Source organism: Microcebus murinus, chromosome 22, assembly GCF_040939455.1.
Source record: "Microcebus murinus isolate Inina chromosome 22, M.murinus_Inina_mat1.0, whole genome shotgun sequence".
NCBI lineage: Eukaryota > Metazoa > Chordata > Mammalia > Primates > Cheirogaleidae > Microcebus > Microcebus murinus.
This window is the reverse complement of record NC_134125.1, coordinates 15,965,117-15,985,264: the sequence shown is the minus strand read 5'-3', so window position 1 is coordinate 15,985,264 and position 20,148 is coordinate 15,965,117. Positions and strand designations below refer to the sequence as shown.

At 39.4% G+C, this 20,148-nt stretch overlaps 1 protein-coding gene across 1 annotated transcript in view; it reads right to left on the bottom strand.

Annotated features, from left to right (window-relative positions):
- Positions 1-20,148, bottom strand: part of CORO1C (coronin 1C) — an 81,480-nt gene that overhangs the window by 30,601 nt on the left and 30,731 nt on the right. Inside the window, exon 3 of the mRNA XM_012756590.2 lies at positions 3,449-3,571. Coding sequence (XP_012612044.1) covers positions 3,449-3,571 — 123 coding nt within the window. The remainder of the gene's footprint in view (positions 1-3,448; positions 3,572-20,148) is intronic.

The following is a 20,148-nucleotide window of genomic DNA, read 5'->3' as shown; positions in this document are numbered from 1 at the left end:
ATTCTATTTCTTCCTGGTTGAGCCTAGGGAGGCTGTGTGTTTCTAAAAAATTGTCCATTTCCTCCACATTTTCCAGTTTGTGTACATAGAGGTTTTTGTAGTATTCATAAATTGTATCTTGTATCTCTGTGGCATCAGTAATTTCTCCTTTATCGTTCCTGATGGAGCTTATTAGATATTTTTCCTTTCTGCTTTTTGTTAGTCTAGCCAATGGTGTGTCAATTTTGTTTATTTTTTCAAAGAACCAACTTTTTGTTTTATTAATCTTCCGTATAGTTTCCCTGTTGTCAATTTTGTTTAGTTCTGATTTGATCTTAATGGTTTCATTTCTTCTGCTGGATTTGGGGTTGGTCTGTTCTTCTTTTTCCAGCTCTTCGAGACGATTCATTAGGTTGCCTATTTGTGATCTTTTCGACTTTTGGATATAGGCATTTATGGAAATAAACTTTCTTCTCAGGACTGCTTTAGCTGTGTCCCACAGGTTTTGGTAACTTGTGTCACCTTTGTCATTTAGTTCAAAGAATCTTTTGAATTCCATCTTGATTTCCTCATTTATAAAGTGATCATTCAAGCAGAAGGTTGTTTAGTTTCCATGGCTTTTGTGTAGAAATGAGGACTCCTATAAGGGTTGATTTCTACATTTATTCCATTGTGGTCTGAAAAGATACATGGTATAATGTCTATTTTTTTAAAATTGTTTGAGACGTGCTTTGTGTCCTAGGACATGGTCAATCTTAGAGAATGACCCATGAGCTGATGAGAAGAACATATATTCAGTGGTTTTGGGGTAGAATGTCCTGTAAATGTCAGTCAGGCCCATTTGTTCTAGAGTTCTGTTTAAGTCCATTATTTCTTTGTTGATTTCTGTTTGGAGTATCTCTCCTGTGCTGTCAGTGGGGTGTTAAAGTCTCTGACTATTACGGTGTTGTTGTTTATCCATTTGTTTAGATAAAGTAGAATTTGCTTTATGAATCTGGGTGCACCAAGGTTGGGTGCATATATATTTAGAATTGTTATGTCTTCTTGTTGAACTGTACCCTTCACCATTATATAGCGACCTTCTTTGTCTTTTATTACTTTTGTTGATTTAAAGACTAAGTTATCTATAATCGGCACTGCCACGCCAGCTTTCTTTTGGCTTCCATTTGCTTGAAATATTGTTCTTCACACCTTTACCTTTAGTCTAACTGCATCCTTTCAGGTTAGATGTGTTTCCTGAAGGCAGCAGATACTTGGCTTGTGTTTTTTTATCCATTTGGCCAGCCTATGTCTCTTGAGTGGGGAAATATAGTCTTGCCAAATGGATAGAACCTGAATCTGACCACATTTTGGGATCCGGCTGCCAATTTACAAGAAATCTGGAGGACCGAGGAGCATTTGAAACTGCACCATGAAGGTGTAATAAGTAAAATGCAGATGGTTGAAAAGTACAAGTCAGAGGTCAGGGCTTTTCAACAGATACGGTGGAAGGAAAAGAGTGATAGAGGAGAATCTATACTTAAGAGACTTAAAAGATGATGTATCAGGTTTTTAAAACTGGCAACACTAAGGTAGAGTGTCTAGAGATGCACATTTGAGTGATTAACATCACAAAGAAAGGCAAAGAAATGAGTATCACAAAAGTCAAGACAGTGGTTACCTTTACAGGGAGGAAGGGAGTTGTGATTGGGATGGGCACATGGAAAAGTCTGGGGCTAGGAAAGTTCTATTTCTTGACCTGGAAGGGGCGGTTCACAGGGCATTCACTCTGTAACAAATCATTTAACTCACTTAATTCACTTTTTCACTTAACAATTTGGTGTGTTTTATAATACAAAAGTTTTTTTTTAAAAAAAAAAGGATAACATGATCAGTAATACTAGAGATGTGGGGAGCAGGAGATGGGTCAAACCTGCCTCTTAGAAGAGGTAAATATTCTCAGTTTAAGATTTTGGCATCAGGTCTAAATAATATTCCTTTCCTGAAGCAAAATGTATCTGTAGCCATTAAAATGGTCAATTTAGCAAAGCACATTAAACAGAACAATTCCTTTTAACATATTTCTTTTATATGCTTTGACTGCCAAAACTATGAGATCACAGGAGGAGACATCCTCGGCCAAAAGCCCATGAGGAAAAGTGAGTAAATGTTTAAATGACACAGTTTAGGAATTAATTTGTGTTTATGTAAAATAATTTTAATTAATAAAGCCTTCCAAACAATGTTTCAGTCTACACACAATGAAGAGGAAACTAAAAGTGGCATGGTCTCTAAGCTCCCTACCTGTCATGTGTGAGACTACTTACAAATTAATTAGGGACTATCTTCATTTATTCCCAGGGCAGCAATACTCTCATCTATGCTTATGCCTAACCTTTTCAACATATTTTGGCTAGTATTAAAAACTGATCCAGGCTGGGTGTGGTGGCTCACGCCTGTAATCCTAGCACTCTGGGAGGCCAAGGCGGGCAGACTGCTCAAGGTCAGGAGTTCAAAACCAGCCTGAGCAAAAGCGAGACCCCGTCTCTACTCTAAATAGAAAGAAATTAATTGGCCAATTAAAAATATATAGAGAAAAAATTAGCTGGGCATGGTGATGCATGCCTGTAGTCCCAGCTACTCAGGAGGCTGAGGCAGGAGGATTGCTTGAGCCCAGGAGTTTGAGGTTGCTGTGAGCTAGGCTGACACCACGGCACTCTAGCCCGGGCAACACAGTGAGACTCTGTCTCAGAAAAAAAAAATTGATCCAAACCAATAATCACATTTTAAAGCTAAAGATCATAATCAAGAACAAAAGCTTTACATTAAAAAGTACTCCAAAGCCTGGTTTCATATATAACCTAATTTTGGAGTCTAAACAAGGGAATGTAAAGAACTTATTTTACCTTTCCAGTTTTTTGTGTGTATCTTCATGAAAAGGACTTTCTTAACCAGGTTCCACTAGACAGAACATACCTTTTGACATTATCTTGGAAATAAGCACTTGTCAAAAATCTTACTATCTCTTAATACCTGTTACATGTCCCTTCTGGCATCTTCACCATCATATACAGTTTGTGCCAGCAGTTTTTCCTCTCATATGGTCATATGGTCAAACAGTATTCCCAGAATTACTAAAAAGTCATTTTACTTTCCCTAAAAATCATTCCATGAGTAGATATCAACTGTCAGTAAGTACTTACACATATATAAACAAAAGAAAAAGAAAGACAATACAGCACAACCCTCTGATATAAGGGCTTATAAAAGGCTTATCTGTAGTTAAACTTTAACGTAGCTAAATTCCTATATAATCCAATGAATGGACAGTCCAAACTGCTATGACTTTCTGCTTTTCAAGCCTGTACACACACACACACACACACACACACACACACACACACACACACACACACACACACACTTCTGAAAGCAGCAGGTGAGTTTCACTGGCCCGGCGTGTATGCATGCAACACCCAAGGGAGCTTACCATAACTGTGCAGTCCTCTGAACCACTGGCAATGACCTGATCGTTATGTGGGCACCAGTCTATGTCCAGCACTGGTCCTGTGTGGCCACATACTGTAGGGTAGGATTTGTCAATTCGACCAGTCTGAAAGAAGACAGAAACAAACCTATTATGTAGCATCAACATTACAGACTTTAAATGTTTTCTCGGGCCCATTTCTCCTTTATACCTCTACCCAAAGTTCTCAACTATCTGCATATGATGACATTTGTATTAGTCAATGACAACTAGTAAGACTGTAACTTTCATTTCTAGAAAAAGCTACTACCAAAGACACTCCATCAAATTACAAGGATCCACATTTCTATAACCACAAAGATTTTATTTAATCAACTGCCTTAACAGACATAGCAAAAGAAAATACAAGTCTTTTTATCAAAATACAATTCTAAAATAGCCAAATTATAAATTATAGGGATGTTTTTACTGCATAAAGAAACAAACTGAAGAAACCCTAAACCTTGGTATTCAAAAATGTGAAATATACCTCTCAATACAATAAGACAATATCCTTGAATATACAAGTTAATAATTCTGGATATGGATGGCACTGTTAAAGTAAAAAAAAAAGTTAAGTTAAAAAAAGAAAAGCTTCAGTTATTGCTTAGGGGCTAATGCCTCAGTCTCTCTACTGCCTTCACTCAGCAGATACACCAGACAGTCTAATTAACACCAACTTAGACCTCACCCATTTAGCCAGTTCCACAACTAGTTAAGAATAAAATGTGTAATGTTGGTCATAAATATCCACCACAATTTGCTTATGTTACATATTTGTATCTAACAAGCCAACCCAGCTTATCAGGCCAATTTTGTGTCAACCGAGACACCTGCTGGTGTAACAACATGTGGATAAAAGCTATGTCGTTTTCTAAACAGGTCAATGCTGTTTTATGCTGAGGTTGTATATGCTCTAAGAGCAGGTGCACAAAAAGGAATCACTGCAATGTATAACTGAATCCATTTTTTGTCGTCGTTGCTCTCTTAGGATGGCAAATTATTCTAACACTGGGCAGGCCTCTTGGCACTTTTTCAAGATCAGTAAATTCTATGATTTTCTAATCTGACTTGATTTTAAAAATCTCCAGAGAAGCAGTACGCCACAGTGCAAAGACCAGAGGCTCCGGAATCAGACAGATGTGGGTTCAAATCCAGGCTTTACTGATTAAACAGCATGTAACCTTACATAAGTCATGTAATCTCTCTAAGCCGCAGCTCATCATCTGTAAAATAGGTAATAACAATGACACCGCCTCCTAAGATTACTATGAGAACCAAATGAGAGAATGTTTTTAGGTAAATCATAATTCAGTATTACAATTATCTATGTAAGGTATATAAAAAATTTAATTATAGTACCTGGAATATAATAAATACTCAATTAAAAAACTATCACTATTAGTTTTTCTGATATAATAATTAACTCCAATCATTAAGAATTAACAAATATGTGCTATTTGTGAACTTTTAGGGCCAGACACTGTGCTGAGTTCTGGAGATACAGACCTGAACAGGGCAGTCCTGTCCTGGCTGAGTGTGGGGTGCAACGGGAGAGAGACAGAGAGACATTTAAACAGCTGATGATAGTGCAGCATGAGACATGCTCCATGAGGACAGGCACAGGGGCAGAGGAACACAGAAGAAGGGCCCTCAACCAGGCTTGTGGAGTCATAGTCTTTGGGAAGGTTTTCTGCTGAGAAAAGTGAGTTCTAAGTTGAGACCAGAAGATGGGCCTGTCTAGACCCAGGCCTAGGCTTCTTCACAGACTCCCCTTGTCCCTTGCAAAACTAATTAAACCCAGCTTTCATATCCTGAAATCCCTCACCAAAAAGGGACTTAAAAAAAGGAAATGTCAATGAACACCATATTAAATGGAATCTAGGTGATTTAATAAGGAGGAGCCACATGGGTCATTCACAGACAGTGAAGCACCAGTGGTTAAGCAGACGGCCCAGGCGGGGGCACAGCTCTGCCATTCTCTAGCGGTGGAGGTCCTGGCCAGATGACTCCACCTCTCAACCCCGGTCCCCCTCTGTAAAACTAGAACACTAGCAGTTCATTCTTTAAGAGTTGATATGAGGACTAAATGAGACAATGAGGTAAAGTACTTGGTACCATCTCAGCACTTAAAATGCTCAATAATAAATGTTACCCAAAATTGAACACATGCTAGAATCCACTATACCACAGCTCTGATGTTGTCTCTCCTTAAAGAAAGAACAGCCACTAAGCTTAAGCCAGGTGGTTTTACCTAATTCTCTTATTGCATTCCCACAAAAGCCATGTGAGAAAGACATTTCACTTGCACCCCTGGAGCTACCACCCCAGGTAATGTTCTATTGCTCAAATGCATAAGCCTTTAGATTCAAGAGGCACAAATCCCAGATAGTGTAAGTGAAAATAATGACCTATCTACTCACAGCCTAGTGTAACTTAAAATACCTAAAACAAAGAAAATCTCAGAAGCAAGCACAGAGAAAAGACAGATTACCTACAGAGTAATCTGACTATGGGCAGACTTCTTAAAAGCAATTGTAGAAATAGAGAAATGGAAAAATATCTTGGAAATGTTAAGAAAAACAACCCTTGCATTCTATACCCAGATACACTATCATTCAAGAGTGATGACCAAAAAAAGCAAACAAAAGACATTTTAGACAAAAAGAGACAGAATTTACCATATATTGACCTTTGTTCAAAGAATTAAATTCTTGGGTTTATCTCAAATAATTTCAAAGAATTACGTTCTAGGACTCGTTTCAGAAAAAGAAAGTGAACTAGAAGAAAGGACCGAGATACCAAAACAACAGTGAGAAAATGGGAGGAGGCAGTAAATATGGTAAATACAAATAAGTACTGACTATGTAAAACCTTAGTATTAATGACTAATTGCTGTACAGATAAAAACAAGGCAGAAATAAAATATTAGACAACAATAACATGTAAGGTAAAAGGCATATGATCTGAGTTCAAAGGTTTAAGAGCCCTTCTCTAGAGAAAAGCAGGAAACTTGACTAATTTTAGACTTGAAGTCATTTAGGCATGTTAAAATTAAGGGCAAACACTAAAAGGCAAGAAAATGTATGACTTCCAAAAGGCAGGAGAGGCCAGTGGCACTGGAATTACAAAACTCATTCAATCCCATAGAAAGAGGAAATTAAAAGGCAACTAAAGGTGGAGGGCATATTAAAATATATACCTAGTATCTAAATAAATACCAGAACAAATAGACTTTAAGATGATATGCATTACTGAAGATTAATGTCACTACCCAAGATTTAAAGAAATAATTCACTGGAAATTACATTGTCTCTATAAACTTCAACTATGTAGCTATAACTACATAGCTTCAAAATAATTAAAGCAAAAGTTGAGAGAACTCCAAGAAGAAACTGACAAAACTATGATCTTAAGAAATTTCAACAAAGATTTAAGAGCTCGAGCAGACAAAATTAATATCAATACAGAAGATTTTTAAAGAATTTTTGTTATGGAGAATACTCAGAGCAAAAAATAAACATGGTAACAAAATTAACAATTTTGATCTAATAGATATATACTTAGCCTTGTAGCCAACATTTTTTTCAAGCACACATTAAACATTAATTTCTGTAAATGGCCAATTAGAAGACCACAAAGCAAATCTCAAAAAATGCTAAGGAATCAACATGATGTACAGCACGTTCTGAGTACAATGCAATACAACTAAAAATCATGGCTCATGCCTGTAAACCTAACACTTCAGGAGGCTGAGGAGGAAGGACTACTTGAGATCAGGAGATGGAGACCAGCCTGAGCAATACAGCAAGACCCAGTCTCTACAAAAAAATAGAAAAATAAGCCAAGCGTGGTAGCATGTGCCTCTAGTCCCAGCTACTCTGAAGGTTGAGGCAGGAGGATTGCTTGAGCCTAGGAGTCTGAGGTTGCAGTGAGCTATAATCAAGACACTGCCCTCATGCCCAGGCAACAAAGCAAGACCATGTCTCAAAAAAAAGAAGAGGGGAGGGGAGGGGAGGGGAGGGGAGGGGAGGGGAGGGGAGGGGAGGGGAGGGGAGGGGAGGGGAGGGGAGGGGAGGGGAGGGGAGGGGAGGGGAGGGGAGGGGAGGGGAGGGGAGGGGAGGGGAGGGGAGGGGAGGGGAGGGGAGGGGAGGGGAGGGGAGGGGAGGGGAGGGGAGGGGAGGGGAGGGGAGGGGAGGGGAGGGGAGGGGAGGGGAGGGGAGGGGAGGGGAGGGGAGGGGAGGGGAGGGGAGGGGAGGGGAGGGGAGGGGAGGGGAGGGGAGGGGAGGGGAGGGGAGGGAAGGGAAGGGAAGAGAAGAGAAGAGAAGAGAAGAGAAGAGAAGAGAAGAGAAGAGAAGAGAAGAGAAGAGAAGAGAAGAGAAGAGAAGAGAAGAGAAGAGAAGAGAAGAGAAGAGAGAAAAATATAAACCAAAAACCTTCAATACATTTGAAAAAATTTAAATTTATTAAATAATTCAGTTTAAATAATCATAATAGATAAACTGAACAATAAATACATGACATATCCAAATGTTTGGGATACAGCTAGATCTCACTGAATGTTTTATAGTCTTAAATGCATATATTAGAAAAGACTGAAGATTTATGAGCTATGCATTTGAGAACTCTAAAAATAAACAGAGTACATCCAAAGAACATAGAATTATAAAGAGAAGAAATTAAGGCAAAAGAAATAATAAATAATAAACAGAACCAACAAAACTGAATAGATCAGGACAAGAGAGAAAGCACAAATACCAGGAATTTAAAAAGTGACATAATTTATACATATGGTAGAAACTTACAGAGTATGAAAATACTAGGAATAACATTTGATAATAAATTTGAAAACACTACATAAACAATCTCACAGAAAAAATGCAATATGAAAATATACTCAGGAATAAAAACCTTGAATAGGTCCATAACCATAAAATAAATAGTATAACTCTACCCATCATCCCCGCCAATCAATCAATCAATCATTAAATACCAAAAACACTAGGCCTAGATGGTTTCACAGGTTAGGTTATAGCAAACATTCAAGGAAGAGATAATCTCAAACAAACTTTTTCAGAGAATAGAAAAAAGAGGACAATGGCTGAACTCATTACATAAGTAATGTATCACCTTGACACAAAAGATAATATAAAAGAAAAATTTAAGCCACTGAGACTTATAACTATTGGTGCAAACCTTCAAAAAAAATCAAGCCAAATTCAGCTACATGAGTTGCTCTCAAAAGACGTAAGTAAAGAGAACAGACAAGTTATATGCTGGGAGAAGGGATATGCAACATACATACCCAACAAAGTCAACAAATAACCTAAGAGAATGGGGGCAAATGATACGAGCAGAGAATTCACAGGGAAGGAAACCTGAAAAGACAATAAATATCAGAAAAGATACTCAGGCCAGCTACAGTGGCTCATGCCTGTAATCTGTTACTTTTGTAGGCCAAGGCAGGAGGATCACTTGAGGTCAGGAGGATCACTTGAGGTCACCAGCCTGGACAACATAGAGAGACCCCATCTCTAAAAAAAAAATTTAAGACCTACCCATAAAATAAGCCCTAGCAGGATTTCTAAGCATTTGCACATTAGAAGCCCTACCCCGAAAATAAGACCTAGTGATAGGCGTGGCTATGCAGCGTATCTGCACAACCCATGCATTTCATTGCGGAGTGGTAAATAAAAGACAAGCAGCCCTTCTCATCTGCCCCATGAGAGCTCTATTGCTCGACATGAGAGATTGGGAGCAATGGTTCTAAAGGAAATAGAGTAGCAAGAAATTCAGGATGGAATCTGGGGTTTGGAGACTTAATTATATTTGAATAAATGTATATTGTTGTACTATACTTAAAAAAAATAACTCATCTCCTGAAAACAAGCCCTAAAGTGTCTTCTTGAGAAAAAATAAATATAAGACCTTGTCTTATTTTTGGGGAAACATGGTACTGAGGAGACCGAAGCAGGAGGATCACGTGAGCCCAGGAGTTTGAGGTTGCAGTGAGCTATGAGGATGCCACTGCACTCTAGCTCGGGCAAAAGAGCAAGACCTGTCTCAAAAATGTAAAAGAATTAAAAAAGGCTGGGCACAGTGGCTCACACCTGTAATCCTAGCACTCTAGGAGGCTGAAGTGGGAGGATCGCTCAAGGTCAGGAGTTCGAAACCAGCCTGAGTAAGACGGAGATCCCGTCTCTAATAAAAAATAGAAAGAAATTAGCTGGACAACTAAAAATATAGAGAAAAAATTAGCCGGGCATGGTGTCATACACTAGTAGTCCCAGCTACTCGGGAGGCTGAGGCAGAAGGATTGCTTAAGCCTAGGAGCTTGAGGTTGCTGTGAGCTAAGCTGACTCCACAGCACTCTAGCCCGGGCAACAGAGCGATACTCTGTCTACTAAAAAAATAAAAAAAAAATATTTAAAAAAGATACTCAATTTCACTAGCCATTAGAGACAACAACAAATAAAACAAGGTAACATTTTACAACTATCAAAACTGGCAAAAATTTAGAAAGTCTAAATACAAGTGCCAGTGAAGATGTCAGGACAGAGGAACTCATAGAAACTGCTTTCAAAATATCCTACTGCAATTCTTTTCCAGAGCAATTTGATAATCAGTAGAGGTAATGATGTCCACCCCAGCAATGCCACTTCTAGGTGGCCTGGGTGAGAGAGAAATGCTTTCACATTTTGTATAAGAAGAATATTTATTGTAGTACTGTTGGAAATAGTGGGAAATGATTAACTGGAGGAAGGAGAAAAGAAGAAAGGAAAACAGTACTTTAGTTACCTCTGTTATGCCTTTTTTTCTTCCAAAAAAGAGGGATATGAAACAAACATGGCTAAATATTAACATCTGCTTAATCTTGTAGGTGAGTAAATAAGTATCCTGTTATTTTATTTGATACATTTCCTATTTTGAGAAAAAGAATTAAAAATATAATAAAGTTGAGAAACACAACCAATGCATTGTTACCAACCTACTTGTGCTCAGACATAAAGCAATTTTGAGGGAAATCTGAAAGTACTAGTACTAGTTGTTCTTAATTACATACTAAGAAGCTTACTAAATGGATTTTTTTTAAGTTAAAATGAATAACCCTGGCTAAAAGTTAATAGCTATTCACTAGCATTCCTCAGTCAACTAAAACATTTGAGAATAGTAATATGCATTTCTGCCATTCCCAGCTCAGTCCCGGTAAGTCTGTAGCATAAAAGTACTACCATCTAACATTTTCACAGGGACCTGAATGTCACTGAAAGACCAACTGCCACCAACTTCCATCCTTTCTATCAAAATCAAATAATAATAACAATAATGGCTAATACTTTTAGAGTATTTATATTATATGCCAAGAACTGTCTGAAGACTTTGATATCTTCATTCTCACAACAACCTTTACTTTATTATCAAAATTTATTATCCCTATTTCTAAATAAAGAAACAGAGGCACAAAGTGGAGGAGCAGAGAGTAAAATATTACTGACCATCCATACTAGATTTGGATAGGAAAAGAAAATTTCCACTGTGCCATGTGTTGTGGAAAAGGCACAGAAGTAATGTTAAAATAATTGGCAGCTGGCCATCAGAAACATCAGAATTAATAAAAAATGATTCTGCAAGCAGCTGCTTCCTCTGGTTGTGATGTCATCATAAATCCTTACAACAAATAAAACGGGGAGAGAAGCATCACGCTGCAGCCAAAGAGAAAGGCAACTGACTAAATGTCTGATAGTGATAAAAGAACAAAAATGAGAAGAAAGTATGGGGGAAATGGCATTTTAAATGTACATTAATCATTTGACATGCTGGATATTCACACACACACAGTCAAGTACCAGCTACCTTGCTATCTAGGAGAAAGCTAGACTGAGGAATGCTAGTGAATAGCTATTAACTTTTAGCCAGGGTTATTCATTTTAACTTGAAAAAAAGGCATTTAGTAAGCTTCTTAGCAAGTAATTGATATCCGAATATCTTCTTACTCATAACAAAAATCAAAACAAAAGCACGACAATGTATTTGTGCCCAGTAAATATACATTACTCACCAAGTGAGTATATATTATTAAAAATGCAGAGCTAGGCACTTGTGAACTGCTGAGAGCTCACGTACATGGAGACTGAAGAAAACCATACTAATAATGGCCTTATATGGTAAAGATGAGGAAACTCATTCTGAAAGGCGTTTTACACTAGGATCTAATGAGAATGCAATTCTCATTCATCCCCATGACACATACTCATTTATCACCCAGTGAATAAGCCAAAGAATCCGTGTCTAATTCGCTAGATTGTGAAGGGCCATTCAGAAAGATCTCCACCATGTTATGGGGACAACACAGCTTACCTGCACCTCTAAGCAGCAAATTTAAATGAATGCTCAGTCTGGAAGGAAGATGCACAAGAATTTAATGCCAGCTTTTAGATAACTTGTTTAACTAGAAGGTGACATTTTAAGAACCTCCCACCAATCTTCCCAGGCTAATATATAAAATAACTTCATTTTACTATCAGATCAGTCTACTGTTTCATTAATGATAAACCACCTCTGTTGCATCATCTAGAATATTACTACTTTTCTAGCACAGAATTGAAGTTAGCTAAGAAAGTAACAGCTATTTAGACCATGCTTTAAATAAACTTTTTTGATTCATTGGTTATTACTAGTCCCAATAACATGCCATAGAATAGCTTTTATTATACCTCTTTAATTAAAACTCCAAATGATTGGGATTACCAGTAAGTCAACACAACAAGTGGCAAAAATGACCAACACCGAGGTCCCCAAAGGCTCTGGCCCAGAGCCCAGTTCATAAACTCAGGGGACACTGGTGAAATAGGTCAGGACACTGGCTTACAGACATTATTATCTGAGAGATCCAGTGGCCTGCCTAGAGCCAAGCAACATGAGCCCAAGGGAAAATTCAGGCTCCGAAGCGTGTGTACAGTTGGCACAAGGGAGAGGTGTAACGGCACAATTTCCACGTGGCTGGCCCGAGCTGAGGGTAATGGCTTTGAATATGTTCCAGCCAGCAACCCTCACCATGGCAAAAACCGTCCTAGATACCAGCACTATCATTTGCTCTGGGTTTGGAGATAGTCCTTAAAAATTTGAAAGTATCCAAGAGACTCAGGAGAGCCCCTGGAGATGGAGGCATCAACTAAACCCACAGGTAGGCAACATTTTCCTCTAAAGGGCATTTGGCCCGGGTGGAAGAGTCTGGCAGCGGGGGCAGGAGGGAGAGGAAAATCAAAATTTAAACATCATCATAACTGATCATATATAACATTATCTAATCGCTATAAAAAGGAATGTCTGTAATTAAATAACTTTACAAAAACATTTATCTTTAGACACAGAAAATTCAATGTAACTCTTAAGAAATGATATTTCTTATAGGATGCTATCTGGTCAAAAAAAAAAACAAACAAAAAAAAAGAAATGATATTTCTAGCTATAAATATATTTCCCATCAATTTTAATGAAAAATCATAAAGCTTCTACTTACATATAATAGTGTATCTTATTTATCTATCTCACACCTCATTCCAAAAAGAAATCCACATTTAAGAAACGTACTCATCCTACATACGGAGGACAGTACTGTGCAATCAAAAAATCCTAAATGTATACAAACATGTACAGAAAATTCCTCAGATATGTTTCACTAAAGTAGTTCTGCTCTGGGATATGTTTTTAAAGGAGATATGGTACAGTACAGATGTACCTGAGGACATTTTCATCTTCCTAAACCCTCAAATTTCAAATTGGGATGCTTCTAATATGTCCTACATATTATATAAAAGATTATTCAGAATGATTATTTCTTACCGTAAGAGTGATTCCTCACATAATTGTTTTCAACCCACACATTAACTTGCTCAATATAAATTAGGTTGAAGATGCTACCAAATTGGTGCTAAGGCAGATCAACCTAATAATCCCTTGTTCCTTCAAGAATGGAGACACATAACATTTTGTCAAAGTCACACAATACCTCCCCCAGCTGGCTTACTCTTTCTCATAACTAACATATGTTTTCATAAAGTTAATAAACCCCAATGGTGGAAAAAGTAACACCCATTCATCTTATCAGTCAAACCAAATACTCCCTTTAATATACTTCACAAACAAATGCTTTCTAGTTTATGTATGGAGTTCATGACAGAAACCCCCAAGCCTTCCTAGGGTGCTGGATTCTGACTGCTCTCCCCACACCGTCACCCTTATCTAATCCAGCACAGGCAGCTGTCTCGCTTCCCAGTACTTTTCCAACCTCTAATCTGCAGTCATCTGTGCCTATTATCCAGACTGGTTATACCACTCTCAGATGTAAGGGCCTAAGGAGCCCCCACCCACACCCCAGGGAAGGCAATCAAAGACACTTTACATTACTGGACTCAAGGAACAAGGGAGAGTTAAAGATTTTCCAAACTGTTCACTCCTACTTTATACCTAAGCTTTCATTTAGGAAAAAGTTTTGAGTATCAAAATCACGTATGTGCCAAAATTTCAGTGACAACTCATTTCTGGCTTGGGGCAATATAACGAGAAGTCTTGAACTCAGCAAGGAGAATCGTAAGTCACACATGTGCCTCAGGAAGCAGAAGAAATGTTTTCCACCCAAGCATAAGGGCTCCATTCACACTGTATGGAGTTCAAAGGAGTCAGAAGGATATCTATTGAAGTGGGTTTCCTTTTTTTACAACTTCCTTTCTCTTATGACAGTATTATTTATGTAGATACATGTTCTGCTGGAATTTCTTAAGCCCTGGCTGCTCCCCAGGGAGAAGCTAGAGTGATTGTGGTCGTGGGACAGGGGGAGAGTAGAATGGATGACGAGGTGGACTAGGCAGCAAACAAAAAAGACTGATGCACACAATATATGACTTGTGGACAGGCTGGCCCCTGACAGACAGCTTGCAGCCCAGGATTAAAGCATTCTGAGGAGGCTTTACTTTAAGGGAACCAGAAACACCAACCTTGAGGTAAGAGGAGGTGCTCTGTTATAAAACATACAGATTGAGTTACCCTGTAAGGTAAGGTAAACTAGCAACTAAAGCTGCCAGGGAGAGGCAGTATGGTCCTATAGACACCTCACCTGCCTATGAGTAAAAAAGAGCAGTCTTCATGGGCAGAAGTGAAAATGCCAAGCAAATAATTTTGGCATCACAGGTCCTCTCTAAAAACTGGGTTTAATATCAAATAGACCATATTTTAAAGTTCATTAAGAACTTGAGGGAAGTTACTATAAAGCTATGAATATTTTATTGTCAGAAAGCAAAAAAGTAGAAAAGTGAACATTCCTTACTCAACCAAGTCTAAATATGCAATATAGACTAGAGAAATTGTATTTCCTAAATTCCTGACTTAACAACAAATTTATAAAGTGAAAATCTAATACTTCCTGCTCATCATTGCAGACAAGTTATTCCACATGATGTTTCTAGGCAGAGAACAAACAAAAACCAGGAATCCGAAATGAGGTAGAACCTAGTTAAAATAAAATTAAGCTGGAAAGCAAAAGCTAAAAAGCAAAAGAACTATAGATGTAAATGCAATATAGGAAATTAAAGCACTCAAAGCAAATCAGAAAAGAGAGCAATTGGTTGCCTAATCCCTCGCAGTGAATAAATGATGCTAGGGATGTCTCCACTGGGACCCTCTGTGACTGACAAGGAACTTCAGGACTACCCTTTCCAATCGCGGCTCTGCATTGGCTCATCCATGAGCCTCAGAGTGAAAATGAATCCTCCTTGAAATGGGGATGAAAGACAGAAAAAGACTGCAACATTTTTTTTTAGGTAAATGCCTCGGGCTCCATGGCCCAGGCAGTTCATATCTTGTAGCAGTTGTAAACAAGCAAGAGGACAAGAGTACAGACCCAATTCAGTAGTTCAGCCAGAAATGAAACCCAAGTCCATGTTCCTCAGCGAGAGCAGGGGTATGCCCCACCATTGCCCTCCTAGCACAGTCTGCCCTGGACTCAACTCAGGTCCCACCCCTAACCAGCACAGTCAACCAACTTGGCAGGAGCAATTTGCTACACGTGGTTATAAGGTGGCCTCTGGACAAATTATGACTGCAGAAATTCGTTCACTACACCTTGAGTCTACTTCAGAGTTATCTGTGTTCGGACCTGTTTCTTAGCCTAAGACAGAGCCGCTTTCCCAGACTGGGGTTACCACCACGTACACACCAAGGGCTTTTGCAGCAGTGCTTGCCTGCGTGCTCAGCACACACGAACCCAAGAAAGGGTTAACTGTTCTCTGCACTTGACTCAGTGGCTTCTCTTCACCACACACTCCCAGATCCCACCATTCTCTGAGCACAGTGCAGCCAATCAAAGCAAAGGAAGGAAATTATCCTGGCCGGCTGACAGAGGCAGCGCGCTGATGGCCATATATGGTAAAAACCACTGTCAGGGCCCGTCAGGCCGCTGCTGTGGACATATCAGTGAACTGCTGCAGCAGGAGCACCCGGCCAGGGAACGCACAAAGGACAGGCTGCCTGCTCATCTCCAGGGGAGGGCCGGGAAGGGAGGATGGAAAGCCGGCATCTGCCAGGGCACCCTCTCACAGTGAGTCACAGCCACTCACTGTCATCAAAAATAGCTCCAGGGTACATTGTGAAGTTCCTTCTGCCAGGACTTCTGCTCCATTGTTAACTGGGGGTGAGTAGGGTGGCCCAACCCCCAACCCCAGCAAGACCGTGGCAAACACAGTCACTAGGAGAAAATGAAAAGGCCCTTCTGTGGCACTTCATGTGGTAATGAGGCCAGAGTGCTCGTGTGGCTGGCAGCTCAGCTCCTGACATAATTTGGAAGTCATTGTTCTGCACCTGGTGCCCTCCCCCTGCATCCTCCACCCCTCCCCTACTCCCCCCTAGCCTTTCACAGCCCATACGCTTGACAGTTTAAGGTGCCCTGGCATCAAACAGAACCTGTTTCGGGAGGCAGTGAGCAGGCACCCCTGGGCACATCAGGACACTGGCTGGCACCAAATGAAATCCTCTGTCCCTGACACTAAAGCTACCAAGTGCCAAATGCCCACATCTGTACAAAGGGCTACTGGTGCTACCACCCTTGACTAAAACTAAGCACCACTATTTGTAGAAATGGAAATTGCCTGTCAGCAGTGTACAGTGAGGCGAAGATGCAGCCAATGCAGATCCAGCAGGTGCTGGCAGTGACTGCAGATCACACAGAAAAGCACCATCAGGAGACTGCCATTCCCTCTGAACTGGCCCATGAAAGAAGGCACTTATCAGCATGGCGCCTGGCACTTAAAGGAAGCCTGCAACAAATGCGGACTGCTATGATTTCATCGCTGCATGGTATAGACCAAGTACTTTCCAAACCTTAAGACAATTCTCTGAGCTGACAGAATCAAAGCCCTGACAAGCTAGTGTTTTTGTTATTAAGCTTTCTAATCCCAGAGAAAGAATGTAAAGGATTAAGTGTCAATTAGACCACGGTTTCTATACCAAACAAATTCTTCACACTCAGTAGAAAAAAAAGTAAAAATATACATGTACAAATCAAATAAAGACTCAAAGACCTAAATTCTAATCCACAAAAGACTCAACAGTCTTGGGCAATCACTCAATCTGAGTTTCAATTTCTGCAACTGTAGAACAGAGGAATGATAGCAACCATACTGAGTGTAAAAACGGAGACACCGTTTATGAAGAGGACCCTCCAAAGTACAATCTGATGTCATTCTGGAGTCTTTAGAAGTTAGAAGAGCACCTCTTCTAACTTACCAGTTTAGGGAATTGGCTGGGCTCCTCTTCTGTTTCATCTCTGGCCCCTATATACACAGGAGAAATCTGAATTCAAACAGAACCTTCCCTGTGAAGTCTTCCTTGCCGTCCAAGCCTCATGTGGAACTCATCTCTCACAGAGCACTTTACGCATACACAAAGCTCTCCTCTAGAGAGATCAAGAGCAACTGTCACTGAAGCTTTTTAAAAGCAAGAACCTAGCACAGGTCCTAGAATATAACAGGTACTCAAATGCCTAAGGAAAGAGTGTGTGAAGGAATGAATATGACTTTTTAAAGTACTGTTTCAAATTTCACTAATATTTAAACAACAATTAGCTCTTTATATGTGCTCTAGTAATATTACTGACAGTACTTTTTAAAAATAATCTCTACGGGCTGGGCATAGTGGCTCACACCTGTAATCTTAGCAATTTGGGAAGCTGAGGCAGGAGGATTGCTTGAGCCCAGGAGTTCAAGACCAGACTGAGCAAGAGAGAGAACCCATCTCTACAAAAACTAGAAAAATAAGCCAGGCAAGGTGGTGCACACCTGTAGGCCCAGCTACTCAGGAGGCTGAGGCAAGAGTATTGCTTGAGCCCAGGAGTTTGAGGTCACAGTGAGCCATGATGATGCCTCTGCACTCTTGCCAGAGCAACAGAATAAGACCCTGTCTCAAAAAAAATAAAAATAAAATAATAATAATCTCTGCATATAACAAGCTTATTGTAAAATATTTTGGAAAACATACAGGTGATTATAAAGAAGAAAATAAAAATCACCTTTAGTCCCATCAAAGTTAACGTTCCAGACTTTTTCCTAAAAACCAATAACATAACTGAAGTTAAGCATAAAATAGTGACTATGATTTTATAACACATTTTTTAAGGTATCACAGAACACAGGATAACAAAATCTTGCCACATAATATAACTCTCTTGCTATTGCACAGAATCCCTCAATTATTCATTTAAGACATTTAAAAATGTTTATATATGTGTGTATATATATAATCTATCTATATAGATAGATTTTTATATTTTGTATTTTTTTAAAGGAGAGGTGGAAAAATAGTGCTCAAAACCACCAGAAGGTCTTTTAGGTCATTGTGAATTATTCATATATGAATTGTGTGAATTAACATTATGAGTTAAGTAATATATTCTGAGAATACATATATTTGTTATCAATTACTAATTAACAAGTTATCCTGAAATTCAGCTGCCTAAAACAATAAACATTCATTATCTCACACAGTTTCTGAGTTCAAAAACAGCTTATCTGGGAGGTTCTGGCCCAGGGTCTTTTATGAGTCTAGGTGTCTGTCAGGGTTGCAGTCATCTGACAGCTTGACTGGGGCTGCAGGATCTACTTTCCAAATGGTTCACCCCATGGTTGGTAAATTGGTGCTGGCCATTGGCAGGAGGTCCTATGGACCTCTCCACAGAGCTGCTTAAGTATCCTCACAACATGGTAGCTCCAAAAGAAACAAAGTAGATACCAGTAAGCTTTTAGGATCTAGTCTCTAGTCTCTTCTCACATTCCATCAATTCCACCATATCCTGTGGTTACACAGGTCAGCCCTATTTAATGTGGGAGGGAACCACAAAATGGCACAAATACCAGGAGATGAGAGCCACTGGAGGCCATCTTTGGGGCTGCCTACCATAATGCAGTAAGGCAAGACTTCGGAGAACCTGTACAAAAGGCGACTAGCCACCCAGTTTACGTTCTCTATCTGAGAGAGTCAAGAAATCAGGAGGGTCAAGAAATCAAGAACATATAACTCTAACCGCTTCCCCATCTGTTAAGTGAATAAGAAAATAATTATACCACAATGTGACAATGTAGCCTGTGGTACTAGTGGTACAAAAAGCAACTAAGAGAACACAAAGGATGATTTCCTCCATTTGGGCAAATCAAAAGTAACATGTGAGCTGGATGTTGAACAGTAAGAAGAGACCACCACGTCTCACTAGTAGAATACTGACTGAAATGAATCAAGGTTTCTTCCTCAACAAACAACAGAAACACTCTAAGGCAGACCTTGTCAACCTTGCTTTAGAGTGTTCTTTAAGAAATTTAAGTCCTAATGCTCTAAATCCTAATGCTCCTACTGTATGTAATAAATTAATTTCTCTCCTATGCATCTAGAAGACACTAGCTATGTTTCTTCTTGGGGAAAACTAAAAAAAAAGTCATTCAAATGATTTTCTGTAGGGCTAAATTCTTTCATAAAACCCTAGTTTAAAAATGCTGCAAAATGAGTTGAAAAAAATAGTTCATAGACACAAATAAAGCAAGATCCCAAATATTCTCACACAGTTCCTAAAATAAATAGGAGAAACAAAACTATGCACAAGAAGGAACTGCAAAGCTACAGCAAAGGAGCTAGAAGGAACAAAGAAGAGACAGTGACCCATCTCACCATGCAAGTTATTGCAAGGTTGAAATTAGCCATCATTCCAACACACCAAGGTTCCTTCAAAGTAGGAATACTGAAGGGAGGAAGGAGAATACAATTAGGGAAGATGAGAGGCATCCAGTTTGCATCCTCCATTTAAGTCAATGTCAAGAGATCAAAAGCATATAATTCTAACCAATTCCCCCCACTCTTATTTGTTTTAAGGCAGGATTTACAGGTTCCCTCTGACCTGGTGTGTCTGTGTACCTAACCAGAAACACTAGTATGTCTGTACGAGCCTCCAGGGTTCACAGTAGGGAGGGAATGCCTCAGCCCTACATCACGAGTGTGGCTACTCCACGGAGTAAAGGCTTATTCATGCCAACGTAGTAGATGACACAGGGGGCTAAAAACCTATGTGTTCTTGCGACAAGGCAGTTGTGCAGTTGTGGCAAGAAAAAAAAAGTATATCTCATAGCCAAAAC